This window comes from Ammospiza caudacuta, chromosome 2 (genome assembly GCF_027887145.1).
Source record: "Ammospiza caudacuta isolate bAmmCau1 chromosome 2, bAmmCau1.pri, whole genome shotgun sequence".
NCBI classification, from domain to species: domain Eukaryota; kingdom Metazoa; phylum Chordata; class Aves; order Passeriformes; family Passerellidae; genus Ammospiza; species Ammospiza caudacuta.
The window spans coordinates 30640920-30663485 of NC_080594.1; the positions used below are offsets into that span (position 1 = coordinate 30640920).

The 22566-nt window shown below is 39.0% G+C and overlaps 1 protein-coding gene across 1 annotated transcript in view; it reads right to left on the minus strand.

The window, feature by feature from the left end:
• Positions 1 to 22566, minus strand: part of POLQ (DNA polymerase theta) — a 52763-nt gene that overhangs the window by 25362 nt on the left and 4835 nt on the right. The window contains exons 4-14 of the mRNA XM_058825351.1: positions 21076 to 21232; positions 17044 to 17152; positions 14160 to 14379; positions 12215 to 12359; positions 11967 to 12113; positions 10004 to 10216; positions 6127 to 6269; positions 4665 to 4869; positions 3972 to 4114; positions 1412 to 1605; positions 967 to 1091 (exon numbers count right to left, since the gene is read on the minus strand). Of these exons, the coding sequence (XP_058681334.1) occupies positions 967 to 1091; positions 1412 to 1605; positions 3972 to 4114; positions 4665 to 4869; positions 6127 to 6269; positions 10004 to 10216; positions 11967 to 12113; positions 12215 to 12359; positions 14160 to 14379; positions 17044 to 17152; positions 21076 to 21232 (1801 nt within the window). The remainder of the gene's footprint in view (positions 1 to 966; positions 1092 to 1411; positions 1606 to 3971; positions 4115 to 4664; positions 4870 to 6126; positions 6270 to 10003; positions 10217 to 11966; positions 12114 to 12214; positions 12360 to 14159; positions 14380 to 17043; positions 17153 to 21075; positions 21233 to 22566) is intronic.

Here is a 22566-nt window from a genome sequence, read left to right on the forward strand (position 1 = left end):
CAGACAATGAAAACCACTGAAAGACATGGCATTCCTCACTAATTTTGCAGTGATTATAGAATACAATTTTTATCATGTCTCTTAACTCTATGTCATATCGATAGTTCATTTTACTTCCCAGATTACTACTGTGAAAACTATTAACACTGGAAATACAGAATCATGAAACTGCTACAAAGTTATTTATACTAAAAAGTTAAAAAAAAAATAAGTTATTTATACTACCAGAATTAAATTAAACTACTCTGCATCAGTTGGCGTGACCTTTTCATTTTGGGGCTTTGACTCATGCTGCAGCCCACACAGAGGGTTTCGCAAGTTGAGCTAAAACTGTCCTAAAAACTGAAAACCCACTTATGGAGTAATGAAATATTTAGGCAACAGAAAAAAAATATCTTGGTCACTGGTGGGCTGTTACTTCCACACCCACACAGCTTTCTTAGGGAAGTTAAAGGTAGCAGCTGTTTGACCTCCTGTGATCTGCTGATAAATGACCCAGAAGCCACTCACTCTGTTCTGACAACTGTAACCTTATACCTCCTGGCCAATTAATTTTGCATTCAGAAGAAAGCCATGTCCCATCTTAGAGGCTCCAAACTTTACTCAATGCTGAAAGGTATGCTTTCCTCATAGAGCAAAGCTTTAGAAGGGACTTGCACTAATTTCCATACTTAGTATTGAACCAGCTACATTCCTGCACAGCACACAGCTGATTTCCACAGAGCTCAGCATGCTGCACACTGCTTGATTCCCCTCAGCTGGCCCCTTTCCCACTGCACACTGTGGTTCCACAGCAGGGGAAAACACTGGTTAAGCTATAAATCCATAAGTGGTTTCATAAGGCTGTTTGCTGTCAGTACCACACTGTGGCTATCTTTGCCCCAAATCTGGAAGGACAAAAAAAAAACCAGACTAGCCTAAGACTAGTCTAATAGCAGACTGGGGTATTTTGCTCAGACAACTTGCCTGCATAAGTGGCAGCAGATTGCTGCAAGGATTGAAGCTGACCACGACTACAGCCATATTTCTTGGTCATATCTTGTAAAGGAACCTCGCTGATTAAATCCAGAAGGGCAAGGCTGGTGAAAAACCTGTTGACAAAGTAAAAGAAGAAATGAAATTGTCATCTGGGGCACATTACTGTACATGCCAAAATGTGCTGTGATACATAGTACAGAACAGTACTACAGTACAGCACACAAAAGAAACAGAGAGGATGGCTTCCAAACACATCAGCACAAACATTTTGTGCCACCAGTGTTCTCAGACCACAGCAGACCAGGTCCAGGTTCTCTGACCTATCAGCTCACTCAGAAAAAGAGCAAGTTCCTGAAAACAGTCACAGAGCCTGAGCATTACAAATATTATAGCCCCTGATCTCTGCACTTTCACACACACATTCTGTGGCTACCTTTTGTGGATGGCCATTTGTCTGTGCTGTTTCTCTGTTTTAGCAGTGATTTTGCCCTTAACAGAGCGAGCTAGAAAGCCTTCTTCAATCCCCACCAGCTCAGCCACACGTTTCATTGAGGCACTCAGCTTCTCCCATAGGCAGAAGAACTGGTACCAATCAATGGTGGTCCACTCCTCATACACTGGGGTGACCTAAAGAAAATAACACAATGCAAAAAACTGTTTCAGAGAAATAAACAGAACTAAACAGAGTTTTGGGTAAACAAAACTACAGCCTAGGGAATGTGGTTAGAGCATCCTACGCACGACGTAAAGGCACTGAGTCACAGGCGTGGACCATGAAGAAAGTAAAAGCTCTTCTAATCCAGTTTCTGTAATACTTGTACTGATGAGATCTGACTCATATGGGTCCTCCAATGATTAAACAATTTAAAATCTTTGTCAGATTATTCTTTAAATCCAAGCCACTAAACTATTTTTAAGCTGTGTCTTCAATGTCCTTTAAGAAAACAAAATTTTATTCTTTTTTTAACATAATTTACAGACATCTATCAACTTTTTTAAACCACGACTAATCACACTAACCACTCCCACAGCCTCTGATAAAGCAGGAACAACACAGAACTTGCCAGAACTTGCTGAAGCTTTCATTTACCTGGAGTACAAAAAAATCTCCACTTTTATTAACACTAACAAAAAGCCCTCCAGAACTTTTTTTTAATGTTTTTTAGACATAAAACCAATTCTGTTAATGTTTAGTCAGCACAGAGTCAGTTCCTCTATGAGGAGACAAAATGTCTTCATACCTTTATCGATATAAAGCAAGATTAATTATTTTGAAAGAACTAAGAGTTGCTTGGCACAAATGTTAAATGGCACAGAATACTAGATGCCTATGTGGTTGTAAATCATCCATGCTTCTTCATCTGCTGAGAAGAACAAAAGTTATTAAGATGGGGGTTTATCTTTTGTTGTTTATTGGAATTCTGTTGTGATTTGTTTTTTGTCTTTAAAAAAAACTATTTTCCTGTCTAGCAAATCCTTATTTGTTTTAATCAACTTTCCTAAAATACAAGGGCTTGGAATTCAGTCTCATATTTGTACATGTAAAAGATGCAAGCGTAAAAGAATTAAACAGTATTTTAGCAGATAAACTCCCTGTAGCTCATAAGGAACACATGAAGAACAATACCTAAAAAAACTAAAAAAGCAACAAAATGAAATAAACCTTTGGCCTTGAAAATGAACAGACTTTCAAGAAAGTGTTTTAGAGTAGCTTAACAAAAGAGAATCTCAAGAACATTTTGTTCAACAGTGTATGATTTAAAATAACCTTAGACAAGCTGCTGCAATTAAAAAGTACAGCATAAAAACATTATGCCATTGCTGCCTCTACCCCAGAACAGGAACAAATTTCACCCTTTTTTTTCTGCTTTGGACATGCAAACAGGGAAAAAATTCACTGGTGCATAACACAAAGGAGTTCATTTTATCTGGCAGAAATAGAACAAAATATAATGCGGTCCCCTAAAACAGAGATATGAGTACATATGGGACAGCAGTAGATGCAAAAAAAAATCTGTTTTAGCCCATTAGTGGGTTATTGAATTCACCAAGCAGGTACAGGTACCCTCAGATTCCTGCCTGCCCCTGCCTCCCAGCCCAACAAGCTTTGTAACTACAAGCACATTCCTCTTGAAGTGAACTTTCTTACCAGACAAGACTCCCAAGCTCTGCCTTTGATTTATCATCCAGGTAAAGAGAATAAACCTTACTCCTAAAAAAGGCTAAAGCTGACTGACAGACTTCAGCTGATGACTGCATGATGGGCCTCTGGCAGCCATGAATCCCAAGCAGCTCAGTGCAAATCCATCTGGTTTCTTCAGTAATCTTCACAAGTTCATGGCTTCCTCTCCCAGAGTCTTAAATAGCAGTGCTTAGCTTTTCAGGTCTATGTGTTCATAAATCTTGACACACTCTGGGACACTTTTCCCTTATAAGATTTATCACACTCCTTCCTTCAGCTCTGGCAGCATCACCAGGCAAGTAAACTAAATCAGGGATGAATTTCACTGTAACTGAATCAAAGAAAGGCCCACCCATAGAAAGGAAGTGGTCTGGCTCTCTGAGGCTTTTTGGAAGCAAAGTGGATACTAAAAGCCCAACATTTTTCTGTGCCTCCAAAAGTAATATGAAATTAAGCCTGCTGATCCAAAACATACATAAACAAAAAAACAATTTGTTTCATCAATTTCAAGTGCCTCAGAAAATCTACAATTATTTTATGCTCAAAAGTTTTTAAGTTCTGAAATCTTAGGAAGTCAAGGGTGACAAGAAGGGGTTAAATGGCACCCAGCACCTGTCTGCACAATAGACACTATGGTAACACACTCATTCTGAAGAACCTTCCATTTAGAAACTTTTCTTCATGAAGGATAAGCTAAGCAAAGCACAGAAAAACCCAAACCTGTGTTCATGGAGCTGCCAAGAGCTTCGCACTGTGCTGTCTCCCCTTAGTTTTGGTAGTGGAAAATACAAGACACAGAATAGGAACCTACCAAATAGACAATATGCAGATCATTCTCCAGAACAAAGCTCTTCATAGCTCGCTGCAGGTCAGCAAAGATTTCCATGGCTTCAATTGGTGAAAGAGAAGAGGAAAGAGTAGCTGAACCAAGATGTGTTGGGTGATAAACCTTTGCTGTTAAAAAAAATATATATATATTACATAGAGAAACATTTAGGTGCAAGTTTATAATAATTTTCAGGTTGTGCTGCATTTGAGAGATTTTTAACTTTTCACAGCTGCTTTTTCAATAAGAAATAGTGTATGTCTCCATTCTGAAGACAGAAAAATGGAAACAATAACAGGTTTAGCCTTGCCTATGTCTAAACTAGCCTTTTTCTCTTTAGAAAGACAATAATCGCAGTCTGCAGCTAATATGCACCAATCCTGTGGTAAAAGTTTGCTTTCTTTAAATATTTTGGGAATTTTTAGACTAAGATGCATCAGTCTTAGAGTTGATGTGCAAGTGATATGTAGGTGATGTGATGTGCCTTCCAAGAACATGTACATGCAAAATATGATAAAAGAGGTGTAAAGATACCTTCCAGAAAGACAGAAAATTCTTGATAAACAATTCTTTAAAATACAATAAAAATGCAGAGAAGTCCTTACTGTTAATTTACATTGAACATCTACTCAGTTAGCAAATCAAAACTGCAATCACTGGGAGGAACACTAGCTTTACCTTTCACATCATTGCCAGAGTCCACAATCTGAATGAATTCATTTTCCAGCAGCCATGTCACACAAGCCTCGATAGGTCCAGCATGTGCTTTGTCTTGCTCTTTCCCATTTTCCCACTCTCTTTCCTTCAAGCTGGATGCAAGCAGAGTGCAAGAGGCATAGGTCTGCACATCCTCTGGAGTGTTGGCTACTCCCCCCACTATGATCTGTTGAAGAAAAATACCTCTTCATATTGCCAGAGATGCAGCAGGACAGAACATCAGATCAGAGAATCAAAGAGTGATCCATCATCTCAATTTTAAAGAACCGTTTTCCTAGAGACAGGAATATGAGGCAAAGCAACAGGTAACTTTTAAAGATGTTCTTGGCAAGAAGTCAGTCATCTTGGGCAGAAGTAAGAGGACTAAGCTATGGAAAAGAATGATTAACAAAATCTTATTTTGAAAGTGAACGTAGACATAGCAGCAATTCAGATTTCAGACTAGCCTGAGGCATTTTTCTTAGCCAACACTGTGAAATATTAAAGTATGTTAGAATACAAACTGCAATTTTGTGAATACAAAAAGCCAACCATGAAAGTGAAGTTCTTGTAAGGCTATTCAGCATACTGAAGGTTTCTCTTAATAAATATGAATGCTATACACCACCATTGTTTTCCTGATTGAGAGTGATTTTGTTCACCTTGGATTTTGGTTTTGCCTTAAAGGAACCCCCTTCTTTTAGATAGCTCTTATGCAGAAAAATACATTTGGAAATTCCATTGGTCTGCTAAAATTCAAAATCTATGGAAGTACAACTCAGTTCTAAGCCTCACAAAAGCTTTCAAAAGACAGTAAAAGTATAGCAAACAGATTCTATTTAAAAAATCTTGTATCTAATCCAAGTTCAAACCCAAAAGCAGCTTTGGAAAAGGACATAAGCTCACCTACATGAAATGAAACCCTTTTAGTCCTTTTTACTCCTATAGGAACCCTACAGAGGAGGGAGCAAATTGGGTACCATCCATGTTTGCTCACCCAAAATGTATTCCCAAAATTTCAATCATTCCTGTGCAGAAGAGGTAGGTAAATTGAGGGGGTAAATAAGACACCCTATAAGGTTCCACAAATGTCATTATGGCCCAATTCAGTCTACAAAGCCTCTAGGATCAGTAATTTACAAACATCCTCCAGTTAACAGTGTCAGGTCGCACCTAAAGTTTAAGAATCACACTTAGTTCTGCCTGCCCAAGTACATCTAGACACAACAGCAAAGCTTCTTTGAGTGTCCCAATCTGCAGCAAGCAGAGAAACATCCTAGACAAAATGCTGAATACTGAAGCAAGCTGGCAGAGCCAAATAAATGATTGGCCTGACAAAGGAGGAAACACATGAAAAAGAAGTGCACAAAAAAAATTTGGTGGTGTCACAGAAGAAGCCACCCTGCAAGGGTCCAAGCACAATTCTAATCCCTGTGTCCCATACCTCAAGTATTGCTCTTTTCATGCTAGAAGCAACACCTTCCCCTTCTCTTCTAAGCAAACAGCTGCAAACAGGCTTGAGAGATCCCTGAAGTAGAGCAGCACCTTTTGATCTCTCTGAGGGCTTGCAGACTAAAATGCTCTCACCTATTGGAGAAGAAAAACAAAACAAATACAAAACCAATTACTTTAGTACTGCATCTTAGCACTATAACAGCTGCACACAGCTCACCAAGGACATATTATTGGAATGGAAAACTGTAAGTATTTTCAAAAAAGTTGAGTAACAAAAGAAGAGAAAAAATGTGCACAATGCATATGCATTGCTATGTAAGAACAGCTAGTACATCAGAACTAAGGCAGAGCCAGCTTCAAAGTTACATTAGGCTAGTTTAGGTCTTGCCAAGTTATCCACAGCCTCTCTGTGCATCTGCTTTGCTGTTGAATCACTCTTGCTTCTTGTTCTGGAGTTGACTGGAACTATAATATAAAGTGGCATTAATTTGACTTTTTCATTACATTAATAAACTGAAAAAATTTTCAAAAGTAATAAGAAAACATAAAAGCTGTGCAGTATTTTGACAGTTTGTATTAAGTCAACCAGCTTTCATTCCAGAAATAACTAATTCAGAAATCCAAAATTACCAATCTAAGTAACTATGCATCCTCTAAACTTTCATATATGCTTTTATATACACATACACATAAGTAACCTGCATGGTTTCCACTGAAAGTACATCTCAATATATCCTACCTTAAAATTCTCTGTCAGACATTGTTCAGTTAATCTCCAACTACTGAAACTCTGTGGGAGTCAAAAACCATCCCAGAGCCACAAAAGAAAAATGAAAATAATGGGTAAATTCCTTTAATGAGATCATAATAATGAGGCAAGGGGGTTAGAAACTAAAAGGTGATTGATTAAGGACAGCTGTTTAATCATGTGTATTGTTTAACTTTTGCTGTGCTTGCAAAGACAAAATGAGAAAATGCACAGATATTTTGATAAGGAACTGCTTCCCAAAGCAGGAGGGAAAGAGTACCAGACTTGCAAGGCTGTTGAGATAAGCAAGGCTCCTCGGACCCCCAGAAAAGCCTAGACCAGCCTTGTGGTTTGAACTGCCACCAAGAGAGCGGGGAGCATGCACAAGGAGACAAGGTGACAAGTCCACCCTGAGGAAGACATTGGAAAGCTTGTTTGCTTCCTCCCATGCAACCACCAGATGACCACCAGAGCACTGCACTTATTATTAATCATAATGCCAAGCAGGGCTGGGCAGGGCTAGGAAATGAATATGCATGGTGAACTGCAAAACCTGATGCACATGGAACCTCTCAGGGAATAAAAAGAGGGTGAAGTTCTTCAGAAAGCACTCACATCTTTGGAGGAGTTATCCCTGCTGAATAAATACACACCTACTTCACAACTTTTACAGGTTGTAGAGTTTTTCCATGTATCAGTACAGCTTAACTATGGAAAACACAGTGGTCACATAAAGGATATTTTTTCCACAAAGCAACTGGGGAGAAACTGGATCACTGAAGACCTTAGGTAGTTGCAAGCTTTGTCAACTGGTACAGGATAAATGAATTATGGGTCAGGCACATTTGCCTTTGACTAAGAGAAGAACATTAGTTTTGGATTAGCTGTACATTAAATATCATGGCAGATTTATGATAACTTGTTAAGATTTAAAGGCATGTAGTCTGGACACAAGGTAATTTTGGTAGTGAGTATCTGAGTATGACCCTAGGAATGTTAACTTAAGATAAAACTGTAGCTGTGGAAATGCTACAGTAATTAGCAAATCCAGAGGTAATGAAAACACAGCTGCACTTAACTTTAATGAACAGAATAAATAAATGCAGTGTAGGCAAGTAACGAAATACAGCTTAAACATAATTACATAAATTAACTACAGAATGAAATGATGTTCAGAGGATGTGTCTTTGATTTTTTTAATCCTGCCAGGTGAAAATGTTGATATCAGTTGATCATGTACTTTTGACAGAACTGGAGAGTAGGGAAGATAAACTGCCTGTAAAGCATTGTTTGGTGAAAGAAAAGCTTATTTTTATTTTAGCAATAAAGAACATCTATTCATTTTCTATTTGGGTTCTGATGTGACCTGAAATTTCCTCTGAAAACTTCCCTTTGACTCTTTCAGAGTGATGTACCTAAAAGAAAATCTAACAGAAGATGGGTATCCACTTAGCTCTACAGTATCTGACAGTTTTGCAAGACTTGGGGGATATTCTTTCCCAAGATGCCACTGATAATTCAAAGCTACTAACTGCAATCGAGTAAACAATAAATTTTTTAAAAAAGGAACTGAACTGTTCCAATATCCATTATTGGACATTTCAAGTACTAGGGGAAGTCCAGGTTAGCATCAGACTAGACAAACTCTGGATATCCAGGCATAAAACTCCATTAAAACCTACAAAGGCCTTACTAAATTCTAGATTTTGTTCAGCTTTACCTATTTCTCTTGGTAAAACCATAGTTTTGATGGATACTAAAAGAAACACATTTCACTCTCCAAAATTATATTTTTAAGTTTCTATCAAATTAAGAAAAATAAATTTAAAAACCAAAATGTAAGACAATCCAAAACTATAATGTTGGGAGAGGAGGAGGAATTCAACCCAACAGCATTTATCTTTTGTCTGTCAGCTAAATTTCATATCCACATAAGGCACTTTTTCCAGCTGAAGTTGCTGTCCTCCAGTCTCCCTACTCCGTGACAGAGTAGCAGCTGGCAACATAGCTTTATGTTCTCATCCAAAAGACTCTGTGGAGTGGAAAAAAATGGTACATTCATGAAGCTCATCAGCATAAAATCAACTGCTTACACATCAGAACTGTCAAAAAGGGTACTAATTATTGTAACTTGAAGGAGAAAAAGAAGAAACTTCAAGGAATAATGTAATTTTACACCTGCCTGCTGCAGTCAAATGAGAAAGTCTGGAAAATTTCAAAATCCAGCCTGCAGCTGCCCTTTCCTTGAACGCACAGGGAGAGCTCGCAGAGATATAGGTCGCAAAATGCTCTGTTGCTATGTTACTCAGGCAAAAATAGAAAGCTAAATGTAAGAACAGTCTGCTTACATAGGGCTCCAGCAAGCACCAATCAAACAATCAGGAGGGCGAATCCCACTTCCCGCATCTGTTGAACTTCTTCTTTTCTACTGTGTTTATACGTGCATAATGTGGCTTTTTGCAATCATCCACAAAGATAAATTTTCTTTGCAAATTAAAATAACAGGCAGGATTTTTTTGTTGAACATCAATCAGTGCCACTGTATGCAAGAAGGTGCCATATTACCTGTGAACTACTGATCATATTTCCTTGTCTGTCTCATTACTACTTTCAAAATCCATAAAATTGATGGTTAAGTTTACTAAATCTAAATCATAATTTCAGACAACAGAAGTTTGTCAAATTAGGGTTGTAGACTTGACTTTGTAGACACGCATTTCTTACATTTTAGGCCCATCCAATGAGAGCTTACTGCAAATTTTCTCACTAAAACTCTAAACACTTTAGTCAACTGACCATGGATCACAGAATTAAGGCAAATGAACAACATAGCCTTAGAAGCTAACAAGAATTCAAAGGCAAAAATAGCCCTCTCCTGAAGTAACTGACATATAAATACCAAAGTCAGTCTCACGCAGTGAAAACAATCCCCTGGGAATTACAACTTTTACTCCATTAATACCAAACAAATTAATACCAAACAAACTCATCTTGATTAACCTAATCATACAGCACACCGAAGGAATTCATCATGATTAGTCCCTAATTGCGTAGCACCGCCCTGGATTTAATCAGGTTAACACCGCTCCGACAGAATGCCAATAAAGGCTCTGCTCACCCTCTGTGTCCACCCCTTTCCTGCCAGCCCTTCCAGCCATCTGTTTGTAGGTGAGGATGTCCAGCAGCCTGCCCCCGAAGGTGGGCGTGCGGATGATGACGCGGCGCGCGGGCAGGTTCACTCCCGACGACAGCGTGGACGTGGCGGCCAGCACCCGGACCAGGCCCTGCCGGAACGCTCCCTCAATGATGTCCCGCTCGTCAAAAGTCAGCCCTGGGGAGACAGGGCTTTTAGTGACCCTTGTGATGGTGAGGCTGGATGGAAGAGCTGAAAATATTGCTGTCCAGCAAGGGAAGAGCAGACTTAATGAACGTTCACCAGGCAGCATTAGGAACCAGACTTGCAGTACTACTTCAGTTAACTTCTGACCAGTAAGTGAAGCGAAATTTCACCATTACATTTTTATTATTCAATAATAAAAACAGTGATGGTGAAACTGACAGTGATATACTAGCTTTTCTAAGGTACTTACTCCTTAGTAGTACTTACTTACTACTTACTATATTTACAAGCACTGCAAGTAAATATATAAAGAAATAAAATTAAAAAATGAGAAAACAGTAGGGAAATTGGATTTACTCATCTGCCATCCTGACCCTGGATTCAGTCGTCATTATTTCCATTACACATCTAGTATGTACCTTTCTACATTGCCTTCAGGGCTTCAGGTCAATTTTATAAGAAATACAGATTCTACAAGCATTTGGAATTATTCCTCCTACATAATCAATGCCATAGCTACTGTTTTCTCTCTTTTCTCTCAGTGAATCAACAGGTGACATGCTCTATTACCTACCTAAGTAAGAACTAAAAAATTCAAGCAAAAGTGTTCACAACACATGCTCCTTTCATTTTTTTTTTATTGTTATACTGCCTCTATTTACTCATATATTTCAATATTAAGCTGAGGAAAATTGCTCTGAAATACTCTGGCAGCTTTAGGAAAAACCTGAAAATCCTGGAGCTGCAAATCAGTTAAGTTTTCAGCCATTTCACAAAGAAAGGACCAGGCAAGTTGTACTCCAGAAGTTGCTGTTGTCCAACTGTCCTGGTTTATGGCAAATTTGGGAGAAAACCTCCAAAAGGCAGCCCCTCCAGAAAGCAAACCCACACGGCCCCTCCCCCCAACTGGTTTGGGAAGGACTCCTCAGAGAAAAGTGGAAAGAACCTGTTTGTTTAACAGGCACAGCACCCCCCCAGCACACAAAATGAACCATACCAGATGACGAAACTCTTTTACCGCTCTGAAAAAGATGACAAATTCAGAAAGTCTCTCCTGTTATCAGCCCTCCGGTGCTGGGAATGGCTGCTGCAGGCCACAAAATGAAAATTCTCAATGTTTCCCAGGTCCCAGTCCGGAGCAGGCTCGACTAGTTCCAAGAAAAGGGAAAGAAAGACAGTCCAGGGAAAAATTCAGACTGCCTAGCTAAACTAACTAACAAGCAAAAGCAAAAGCAAAAGCAAAGCAGGAGCAAGAGCAAAAGCGAAAGCAAGAGCAAAAAGTGAAAGCAAGAGCAAAAAGCCAAAGCAAAAGCAAGAAGTGAAAGCAAGAGCAAAAAGTGAAAGCTGCACTATGGACTTCCCTGTCTGCATCCTGTCAACTGTGGGGGAGTGAGCAGGCTGAAAACAAAACAAAACTTCGCTTTTCAGAGCCAGTCTTGAAGGCACAGAATATAACATCCAGCATAAATAGAACAGAGGACTGGGGATACAAGCATCATAACATCATCCTAAGACACCAACACAACACAGAAAAGATGCAGCAAAACAATTTGTGAATTAAAGTCTTCAGCCATAAAAAACGAATTTCAAATTTGCCTGTAACTGTGGGATTCTTAAAGCTTATTTAATCATAATCTACAAAATGCTTTAAAAAGCAACTGGTAAATTGCTGATACCTGCAAGAAAAAGAACTCATATGACTTAACCATTACTAATTCAAGACCAAGATATTCAGGAATACCTGCATGATGAAATGCCACTCCCCATGGCAAAGTACGCTGGAGCACAGAGTCCAGGCCTGAAATCGAACGCTTTAATTGATCCAGGACCTCATCAATCCCTTCCCTGTTCACAACAACTGGGGCAAGGCCTGAGTTTTTTGCAGAACCTTGAGAAAGAAAGTATTTTTATAGTTCCTACTAAAATTAATTTTCATTAAAGGCACTGTGCACACATACTGTAGTCTTCTATTAAGTACTTTTCTCTTACTCTCAGTTTGTTGCAAACCGTAGAACTCCTTGGCAATGATGTCTGCCAGCTTCTCACACCAGTTCTTGGAGGGACAGAAGAGCAGGACTGAATGGCCACCACAAACAGTCTCATAACACAGGCTCACAATATGGTCTTCATCTCCCTGAATTGAGATAAAATATTTTCAGTGCACTCTCAGATTGAATGAGTTCTGTAAATGCTGTCCTTCTGTATCCCAGCAGGAATTTTCTACTTCCAGGCAGAAAGAGAAGTAATCAGAACATGGAGGACTGTTATCTCAGTTTCTGCCTTGCTTTATGAAGTCTAAGCACTAGTATGATCACGTTGTTGAGGGCAGTTCTAGACCTACCCATGAATACATGTAATGCTTTACATCTTGCTTTCAGAAATCTTTTTCTGAATGAAGGCCACACAGTGCACAAATAAATCACTGCAACCTCCACATCATGGCTAACAGCAGTGGGGAAGAGCCCCAAAGGAAAACCCCTCTACTTAAACTAGGGAACATTTGTTAACTTGGATGTCTGAACTAAAAGCCTGGCATGCAGCAGTCTAAGCATCCCCAGTAAGAGGCACTCAGCAAGCCCTGCTGACCAAAGACTGCAGGTGTTCAGAGCACAGTGGAAGCCTTTTAGGGATACTTCTATAGATGTTCATGCAAAAAAAATGCTGTTTACAGCTTGCTTTTTTGGTTTTAAGATCTTAAGAGAGTCCCTGCAATTGATCTGGTTTCCTTGGCTCTGCCAGATTCTCTTGTAGCAAGCAGGCCAAAGGAGGAAGAGAAAAATGTAGGCGTAGAGCAAGAAATAAAAAGCACTAATATGCAAATGAAAACAGGGGAGCAAGTGAAGTTATCAAGTTCCCTTTTATTGGTTCAGTTTGAGGCACAGAAGTCGGAAGGTCCAGTGATAGATTTCAAGCCCAAGATCCCCCAGTCTTATAAAATAAGCCAACTCCTTTAAACCATTGAGTCATAAGTCTAGTTTAGTTCTTTCTCTTGCTTAATTTAGTATCTATCCAAAGCAACTGCCTCAAAAATATCCAAATGCAACATCACCTTCTCAATATGACCGCATAAAAACTAACTTCCAAATGGTCTAGTGAAAAACATTTCCTTTTGTTTCCAGGATAATTTTTCTTTGCTGTACCACCATGCTACTGACAAGAGAATGTCTGTGCAAGAATGGAATGCAAAACTTTCCAAAATATTGCTGCCATTCAGCCCGTACTGCCCAACTACTACACTAGTATTATACAGAGCAGTTAAACCAACTGGAGAGAGAATTTACCCTTCAAAGACTCCACAGGAAAGGACCTACAAGTAGAGAGCTCAAATTTCCCACTTGTATCCATCTGGTTCTTTGAAATCATCATAGTAGGTTACCCCTAACTTTCCATATCCTTTTCAAGTGTGCAAAAGGACTGACTACTGAAAACAAATTCAGAAGAATTGGAATGGACATCTGCCTTCTAATCAGTGTCAAAATTAGATCATTTAGCAGTTTAACACAAGCAGGTTCAATACCAGATTTTAATACAAATATTTTCTCCCAATTATGAGTGCAAATTCCTTGGCCTAAGCAAGAAATATTTACTTGCATTTATGAAAGGGAAGTAGATTTCCAGACACAAGATACAGTGGTGGGTAAAGGGAGACTCAAACTCTTTATATCTGTTATGTACTCAGAAACAACATAACAAGACAAACTGCATTTGTCTTCACGTCAGATTCAAAAATCTTCAATACCTTCATGAGTCTGTATTTTGGGGTTTTTTTGTTTAAGGCAGGAGAAGACAAAAATACCAATTTTATTCTCAGTTTGAGCATGAAGTAAACAACAAAGTTGTGAATGTCATCTATTTAAAAATAAATAAAAAATATACCAGGAGCTGTCTCTTTAACTTTAGCACCACCAAAGGCACTTTCTCAAGGTTTTGTTACCTTCAGTTGCAGCTTGGGCTGGAATTCTCGCACTAAATTCATGGAGGAGTCATATATGTTGCTGCCAATTTTCACCCACTCCTTGAGGGGCACAGGGCGGAAATCTGTACAGTAGAGCTCTGCATCTAACCACGAGGCCAGGAGCCCCAGGTTAGGGAGCGTAGCACTCATGCCTACTATCTGTATCCCACCAAAACCAGGACTGGTGCTCTTTGTGTGTCTGGAAGTGGTTAAAAGAAAATAGAAGTTAGTGACAACACAGGTTACTGCCCTGGAAAATGGAATTCAGAAAAAACAGTTCAATCTAATTCCTTCCAGCCTCTCAAGTGCAAAACTAATTTTTCAACTTCTTGACAAAGAAAGAAGCCATACACTACTCTTAGAAAACAGGTCAGGTTATGCACTGATTACAAGATAATTCAGCTTTTAATCAATTTGAACCTAAACCTTTACCTTCTTTAGGTAGCCAACAGCTATGAATTGACTGCATATTTGGAGAGACTGAAAACAAATACAAAGATCAACTAGTTCCTTGCCACTAACAAAAACATGGAAATAAACATGGAAAACATGGAAATAAAGGAATGGCTCAATCTCCACCGCAATCTTTCTAAGCTTAAATACCTTAATTAAAACACTTCTATTTGCTTCCATTTCAGGACAAATAATATTAGACTAATGTCTTCCTAGATATGGGAACCAAAGCTCTGAGAACAGCAAAGAAGCAAGTAGCTTCTGTTCCTAAAATGCTGAACAGCAGTTTTCACTAAAGACAGTGAGAAGTAATGGACTCCGAACAAACCTGACAACACAAACTGTTAATTTAGATACCCAAATTTAGATTCTAATTCAGGCTTTTACATCTACACAATAGGGTTTTTTATGCTTCTAAGCTTGTGTTTTAAAAGTACTCATTTGCATTGCACCGAGCCACAAATCGAGACTCTAAAAAATAAAAAAGATCTGACAAATCACTTTGAGCTCAGAAATAACCTGAATCTTCTTAGAAGACCCTGGTAATCCTGGCAAAGACAAGACAAAGAAAACAAGATTATCCAGAAGCTGAGTATAAAAGGCCAGTCACTGATGAGACAGAAATAAGGAATTTGAAGAGAGGCAGACTCTCTGTTATCCAAGATCTTTAAGCATTTGCTGGTACAGCTTCACCATCAAGGTTACATACTTTTGTCCCTACAGGAACTCTGGACCTTTTCCTCCCTAAGGAAACTATTGACCTCCAAGGATTAAAAAAGTTCTAGCTCTACAGCATATTATGTGACTAAGGGGGAGAAAAATCTGCAGCAGAACTTTGGCTGAGTCTGCTCAGCCAAAAAGCCTTGTGGAGAAGCATGGACACCCACACAGGCAGTGGCCATCTGAGAACATTTTCTTGCTGTGAAGACACAACTTGTACTTCAATGGGATAGGCACTGATCATTCTGATAACTGACCAGACTGGACAGTGTTTAAAGACTTTATATAAGCTCATTAAATAACAGAGAAAAAAAAAAAAAAAAAACAAAGCACAGACTTAGAAGGACTTTTGAGAGAAAATGTGGTCTTCAGCTGCAGGAATCCAGTGGATTCCAAAATAAAATTAGCTGCCACTTCCTTCATGTCAGGAAGTGGTACAGGGTACCACTGTCACCTTGATCCTGACAGAGAGACAGAGAACCTGAGTCCCAACATGCCTGCATGGTGAAGGATGAAAAAGTGTCTTCCCAGGAATATTCCTTGATGCACCTGTACTTTTTTCCTCCTGGCCAGTGTTTTCTCCTTCCTGCTTCCTCAATGCAAGGGAGTAAAGCAGAGGGTGAGCCTGCACCTGTGCTGCAGCTACTTGATAAACCAAGAAAAAAAGAGTGGCAAAGTCACTAATACTGCTCCAAAGTCTAATAACTTCCAGGACTTATGGGAAGAATGTGAGAAGTCAGGTGTGATTAGACCAAGAACACTGCTGGCTCCTGGAAATCATGATGGGCAATACTGGGTGCAATGTCCAGTGGAGAGACAGTGTAGAAATGGCAGCTCCCCAGCACTAAACAGATGGTCTCTGCTTAGCCAGCACTGGTACAACACACAAAACAAGAAGCAGCAGAGAAAACTGACAAAATTTGACTTTTTGTGCTAAAGAAACAGTTGATTTTGACTCTTCTCTCAGCACCACCAATAAAGATTAAGAAGGTTACACTACCTCTTCTATTTCCTTTTTTCTGTGTTTGGGCAATACGGAGCAGCTGGACAGCTTGGTGCTGAGGATCTAGATACTGAATTCTTAAAAGTTTCTAGAGGTCTTCTCAAACATCTTATCTATTCCCCTAAAGAGTGAAATCAATTCTGCTAAAGGCAGGAAAACATGCAACCACTAGGCTATCACATGTTATAAGCAAAAGCAGAGCTCACCCTGAGCAGTGCTAACCAAGCAGACTGCTGACATTTCCTCTAAGCCTTCTGATCAATTCACCATGCACAAGTTAACAGCCTGCCCACTCTTCCATCACACCAGAGCATTCCAGTAGGATAATTACACCACTCCACGAAGCACTGAAAAATTAGGCAGGGCAAATCTGCTAGCAAAACTGTTTTTAAAAAATCCAAAGTTAAAAAAAAAAAAGGCTAAAGAAGTAAATGAAAGCTTCAGCCTTACTTCTTTTCTTGAGAGGATAAATCCCATGGTAGCACACAAATTGAAAACCATGTGGAAAAGAGGGTTTAACTACAATGGCAGGTTCCTGAAAAGTGCTGTGATGAGATCTTAATAAACAAAATAGTCTAGGTCATCGCTCTCATAAAAACGTTGCAGCTAACCCAAGTTTCCATTCACACAGAGAATAAGAGTCATCAATTATTTAGCAATAAAAGACAAATATCTCAGTCTACTCACCTTTTTGCTACCCTCTCTGTAACATATCTCACTTTGGTCAGGAGGAGTTCCAGCAGATATCCTCGATGAGAGTCTCCCAGCATGTGCAACTCGTCCACAACAACCACTCCTGATAAAGAGGAGCACTCAGGTCATATCTGAAAAACCTCCAAACTAAGAGCAAATAGCCTCAATCCTTTCCCATTCCACATGATGAACAGAAATTTAAATTCACAAATCCATCTATGCTTACCAACACCACGATGGCTTCCTTCTGCCACTGAGAGAGACAAATCATGACTGATGCCAAGAGGTTTTATACCCACCACAACCACACATAGACACAATCAGCTTTTAAAAAATAAAAATAAATTGGTTGAGTTGTTAGTCTAGACACCACACAAAACAGTATTGCAGCATCTATACTGTACCTTCCTTGCAAGCAAAAACCCTCAGGCTTCAGAGTATCTGGAAAGGAAAATTCCAGCACTCAAAAGAGTTAGCAAAAAATTTTGTTGACATCACTGTCTTAGTTAAAAACATCATTTTTTACTAATGCAGTTGTGTCAGAAAAAAAAAAAAAAACAAGAGCAGATGTAGTTACACTGGCAGAGTTTGCTTCCTATTAAATTGCTCTTCATTAACCAAACCTGAACGAGCTCTTCTACTTAGCTTTGGCTTTCTAATGAAAAAAAATCCTATGTGACAGCTTTGTTGTCCTCCTACCTCCTTCAAATGACATTTTAATCTATTAACCACCTCTATCAAATTTTTAAGGTGTGTAGAAATATCTAAAACACTAATGTCTAAAAAGGCTTCTGAATGTCAGCAGCTGGAGACAACAGACCAGACTAGAGTGTTCCCTGAGGAGAAAACACAGAGCCACAACCACTCAGGCACCCAGAGCACCTCCTGCACACATCCCAGCAGCAGCATGTACCTTTTCTGGCCAGCTGACAGGGTCCCAGGGAGATGGAGTAGGATAAAGGAAGGTTAAAGCAAAAAAAAGCAGGGCACAGAGGACAGCACACTTCATTAGCTCTGCTGCTGTGGAATTTTTTTCCTCCCTGGTGCAGCTATGTAATCTTTCTGGTACGGCTAAAATAGCAGGAGCTTAAGGGCAAATGTGACCTTACATTATCTGTCTCAATGCTATTTTTCCTTCTCTTTTTTTTCTCTCCTTCCTACATATGTTCCTTCTCTCTCCGTCTGTTTTCTCCCTCCTTCTCTTTCAAGCCACTTAAGTTAGAAAAAGAGTGCTGCACTGCTTCATCAGCCTCTTTTACAAACTCCCACCCATCCAGCTCCACTGTCTTCCTCTACTTCCTTTATTCTGTGCTTGCTTGTAAATAATTCATTGGCAATTCATTGGTCACCAAATTCATGTTTGTTCAGCTACCAGAAAAGGCTTCTTCCTGTTTCCCCATACAACAATCTACCTGAACTCTCCCAGAGCTGAGACAGGACAGTTTAATCAGATACCTACCAAAGTAAAATCCATGCAAGTCACTTCAAACCATCATCATACCATAGAGGTACTGAAATGAGGCTACACTCAGTCTGCTATTTCTGTCTGCAAATTAGATGTATCCCTAGAAGACAGCTGAAAAAAACCTACTAAAAAGTACCTGAGAGCTACCAGACATGTTTACTGTAGAATAACTAGGTTGTTTTAATTCCCCATCCTGTATAAAACTAAAAAGTTTTGAATGAAAAGCAGGAAGGACTTGATTTTTTTTAAATGTAATTCAACTAGTAACATTTTAATTTCAAGTTTAAATTAAGAAACAAATATCATAACAGCACATTACAAATCCATTCCCAGATTACACACTGAGAAAGCAGCAGATTCTTCTCTAATCATTTTCCTAAAAATTCCTTAAGCATCAGTGTCAAGAGGCTGAACAAGAGGAATATCATCTCCCATGTACCGGGATGTTCTAAAGTGACACCTTATATAATAATTAGCAATACAACATTGCTTTTAACTGCTTCATACAGCAAAGAGAGCTCTGGCAGGCAGAGGATTTGAGTTTCTCTCAACAATTTCCAAAGGCAACGTGAGCTATCAGCATGGGGTTGACATCAGTAAAAGGAACAGCTCGAGCTTGAGATGGAATCCAGCCAGGATTGCAGTCATCTCCCAATAACTCATCTTAAAAGATAAAACACCCTTGTTACAAACTGGTCTAAATTTAGAATTAATTAGAAGACAAGGTACAATCTTGCAGTTTCAGACAAGCTTCCTTTGGGTGACAGCTAAACTGGCATTTTCAGTTCATACCCATATTTTACAGCTTCTATGAAAATTTGCCTCCAAACAGAAAACTTGTCCATTTCCTACATAATGATAACTTTTAAAAATCAAATTTAATTTTTAAATTAATGTCAGAGAAGTATATAAAGAAAAAATAAGTGTTTTACCTTTACTTCTATTACATGGCCATAATGGGGCATAAGGGAAATGGAGGTTTGCAGCAGAGATATTTTCAAATGGTGAAAGAAAAACATGGTGCTTTAAGGAGGAATTGGTATTGAGAACACATCTTCAAACTCAAATCTTGTAGTCACTTGGCTGCTTACATTTAAATTACTCTTTTCAAGCACATTAATCTTTTAAAGTGCAACAACATGTAGGGATGAAATGGAGGTTCCAGCCAGAGGGATTTGGTGTATTTCTAGCTTCTGAAAGATGATATCATTAAACAATATATTTTAATATTCTGAGTATGCTTCCAAGGCACACAAGCCAACAGAAAGCTGCTTATCCTGACCCCACTGTCTGCCTTGTGGTGGCAGTACAGCTTGCACAGTGTGGTGACATAGGATCACACTAACCCTAGCTTAAACAAGCAAAAAACCTTAAACCAAGTAGCCATATATTAAAATAAATAACAGGTTTTCTTCCAAGTGAAGAGATGAAGATATACATTCAACAATTGAGCTGGACTGCAGGAACCTTCATTTGAATGAGTTTAAAATGCTGCATAACAGTCACACACTCATCTTCCAGCCCACTGGCAGTCTTTAAAGCATTCATGGTGATTCAGCCCCTATAGATCCAGGTGTGAATGTGTTATCCCATGATCTCACACTCTGAAAAAACCTACAAGGTTTTATTTCCCATTTTCTCTCTAAAAAGCTCTTCTGGTACACAATGCAGCAGAATATGATGATACCAGATGCACACAGAACAGCAGTTTCAAAGGTGGAGGTCTCAGAGCAGTTTGATCCTCATCTATTTTTATATTCTTAAAATATCACCCAGCTATGTTACAGGACTGAGTGAAGGAAGGATTACTGTGTAAAACATAACTGGGTACAGCTTTCTGGAGCAGAGAAAAAATGAGAATAACAAACTTCTGATTAGAACAGGAAAGTACATTTCTCTTGAGTGTACATGGAAACACTGGGCTTCTTCAGCTTTTGTCTTATCCCCAATACTTAATGAATACTTTCATTATCTAGTGGCCATCAGGGCCACAGAGACCCAGGAGCCAATGTTACAAGGACAGAGAGGTTTGGAGCAAACAAGACAGAAATGAATGGCACAGCCCTCCCACAGTTAAAATGCCTACCCAGAAGAGCACTGTGTATTCATTCTGCTTATCTGGATCCAGATGAGCACAGAATGTAATTCCTTCTCTTCCTCAAGCTAAATGAAGACAGATCTTAGATTCCACAATCTCTGTCTAAAACAAATGAACATAACATATTCCTGAACTCAAACATATCTCAGAACTTTGATTCAGTTTTATTAATTAGAGAACAGTTCCCAGCAATGGGAATCATTGTTAAATGCAGCTTGCCATCCATTTGAGACAAGCTAAAGCCTGCAGCTTCTACCTACTCATCCCAGCTGCTGAGCTACATGGAACAGTGCTGCCTGTCCTCCTAAATCCAAATAAAAGGTTCTCTGGAAGAAGAAAATCACTGCATATTCCTATATGGTATGTCTGTCACCTACAGAACTCAGAAAATTTGAAGCATCCCATGATTTCACATGCACTCAGAATATGTAAACCCCACAATGGCCAAGCTGTAGTATTTTACCCAGTGAGTCCATTTTGTTTTCTTCTATGAGCCTATTGATTAGTCCATTGGCTTTCTCAATGGTGCAGACAGCAACATCCAGAGCAGAGAAACGTCCAGCAGGAGCCATGCTTCCCATGTAGCCTTCAACTCTCACATCCACCTCCTGAAACAGGGCCTGTTTTCCAAGGAAAGAACATCATGCCAAGGTTACAACTCTGAACTTCTGACCATTGCCTGCTGGAATCACATAAAAGCCTGCACTCTACAGCTACAATTTCTGGTACTTTTAATGCCAACTAATTGGATTAAAGCCATATCCCAGCCAGTTAGTGACACTTCTCCCCACTGTCATTTTTTATTTCCAAAGCAGAAGCCACAGAGCACACGTTGCAAGACAGTGTACATAACTGAGTAAAAGATGAGGACCCCTGCTATGTATAAGAAGATCTAATATCAAAAATGTTAGGGAATACACAGTGCAACAGTTTATGATATCAGTGGCTTATATAAAAAGACACCTTCCTCTTGAGAAATCCTGGGCAAAAGCCAAAATGGAACTCCAAACACAGTGATGACACATCTCACACTGAAAGCCAAGAAACAGTAAATTCTGCTCTTCCAGGTCTCCTTACTGCAGTGCCAAAGCTTTGACATATCCCACATGGCACTAACAAAAGATAACAAATATTTGCACCTCACAAGTAGGTCACCCTTTGAGTTCAAGCACGTGCAGCTGTGGCCAAACCTCATGCCAGGAGTAGCAGAACAGAGCACTGATAGTCCTCCAGTTTTACAAGATTAAAGCAAAAATGTGTCTCCATTATCAAGCACTTCAAAGTAGCTTTTGCACTTTGTTTGTAGGATTTCCTAGCAATTTGTAAAGTTAAGATACCATCTCAGTTAATGAACAACCAAACTGTCTTAACTGCTAGAAACTATAACAAAAATGCAAAAATGTCTGCTGGGTTTGGATTTGGTTTTAGTCATTGTCATTAGCTAATGACAACAATGTTTGATATGGAAATCTTTCAAGAAAAAATATTTATGTCTTGAAGAGTGTTCCCACTGTAATTTCATTCGTTAAATAGCTGGGATGAGGAAGCCAAGACATAACCATATTCTGGCAGAAAAAAAAAAAAAGCAAAGTCAAAGTGAAATCAAATGCACAAAATTATGGTGAAATATCCCAAGGAAAGCTAAAATATACTTTTATCCCTAAGATAGCATTTACACCTTCCCTTTGTACTTTTCCTAACATGATCTTTCATCAGAGACTTCATTTAAATTTTGTTTATTATCAAATTGTTGAATAAATGCAAGTAATGTTTTAAAAGTCAAAGCTGAAATAAAATGTTTGAATTGACCCCGTAAAATTTTTCTAAGTTTATCTTTTTGGCTAAAGATTTCCTTTTTTTATCTCCAGCAAATTTTAAATTATCTACAACTTCTTTTTGAAAAAACTCAGTAATTTTTTCCCCCCCAAAATCCATGCTTTTGCATTTCTGTTTA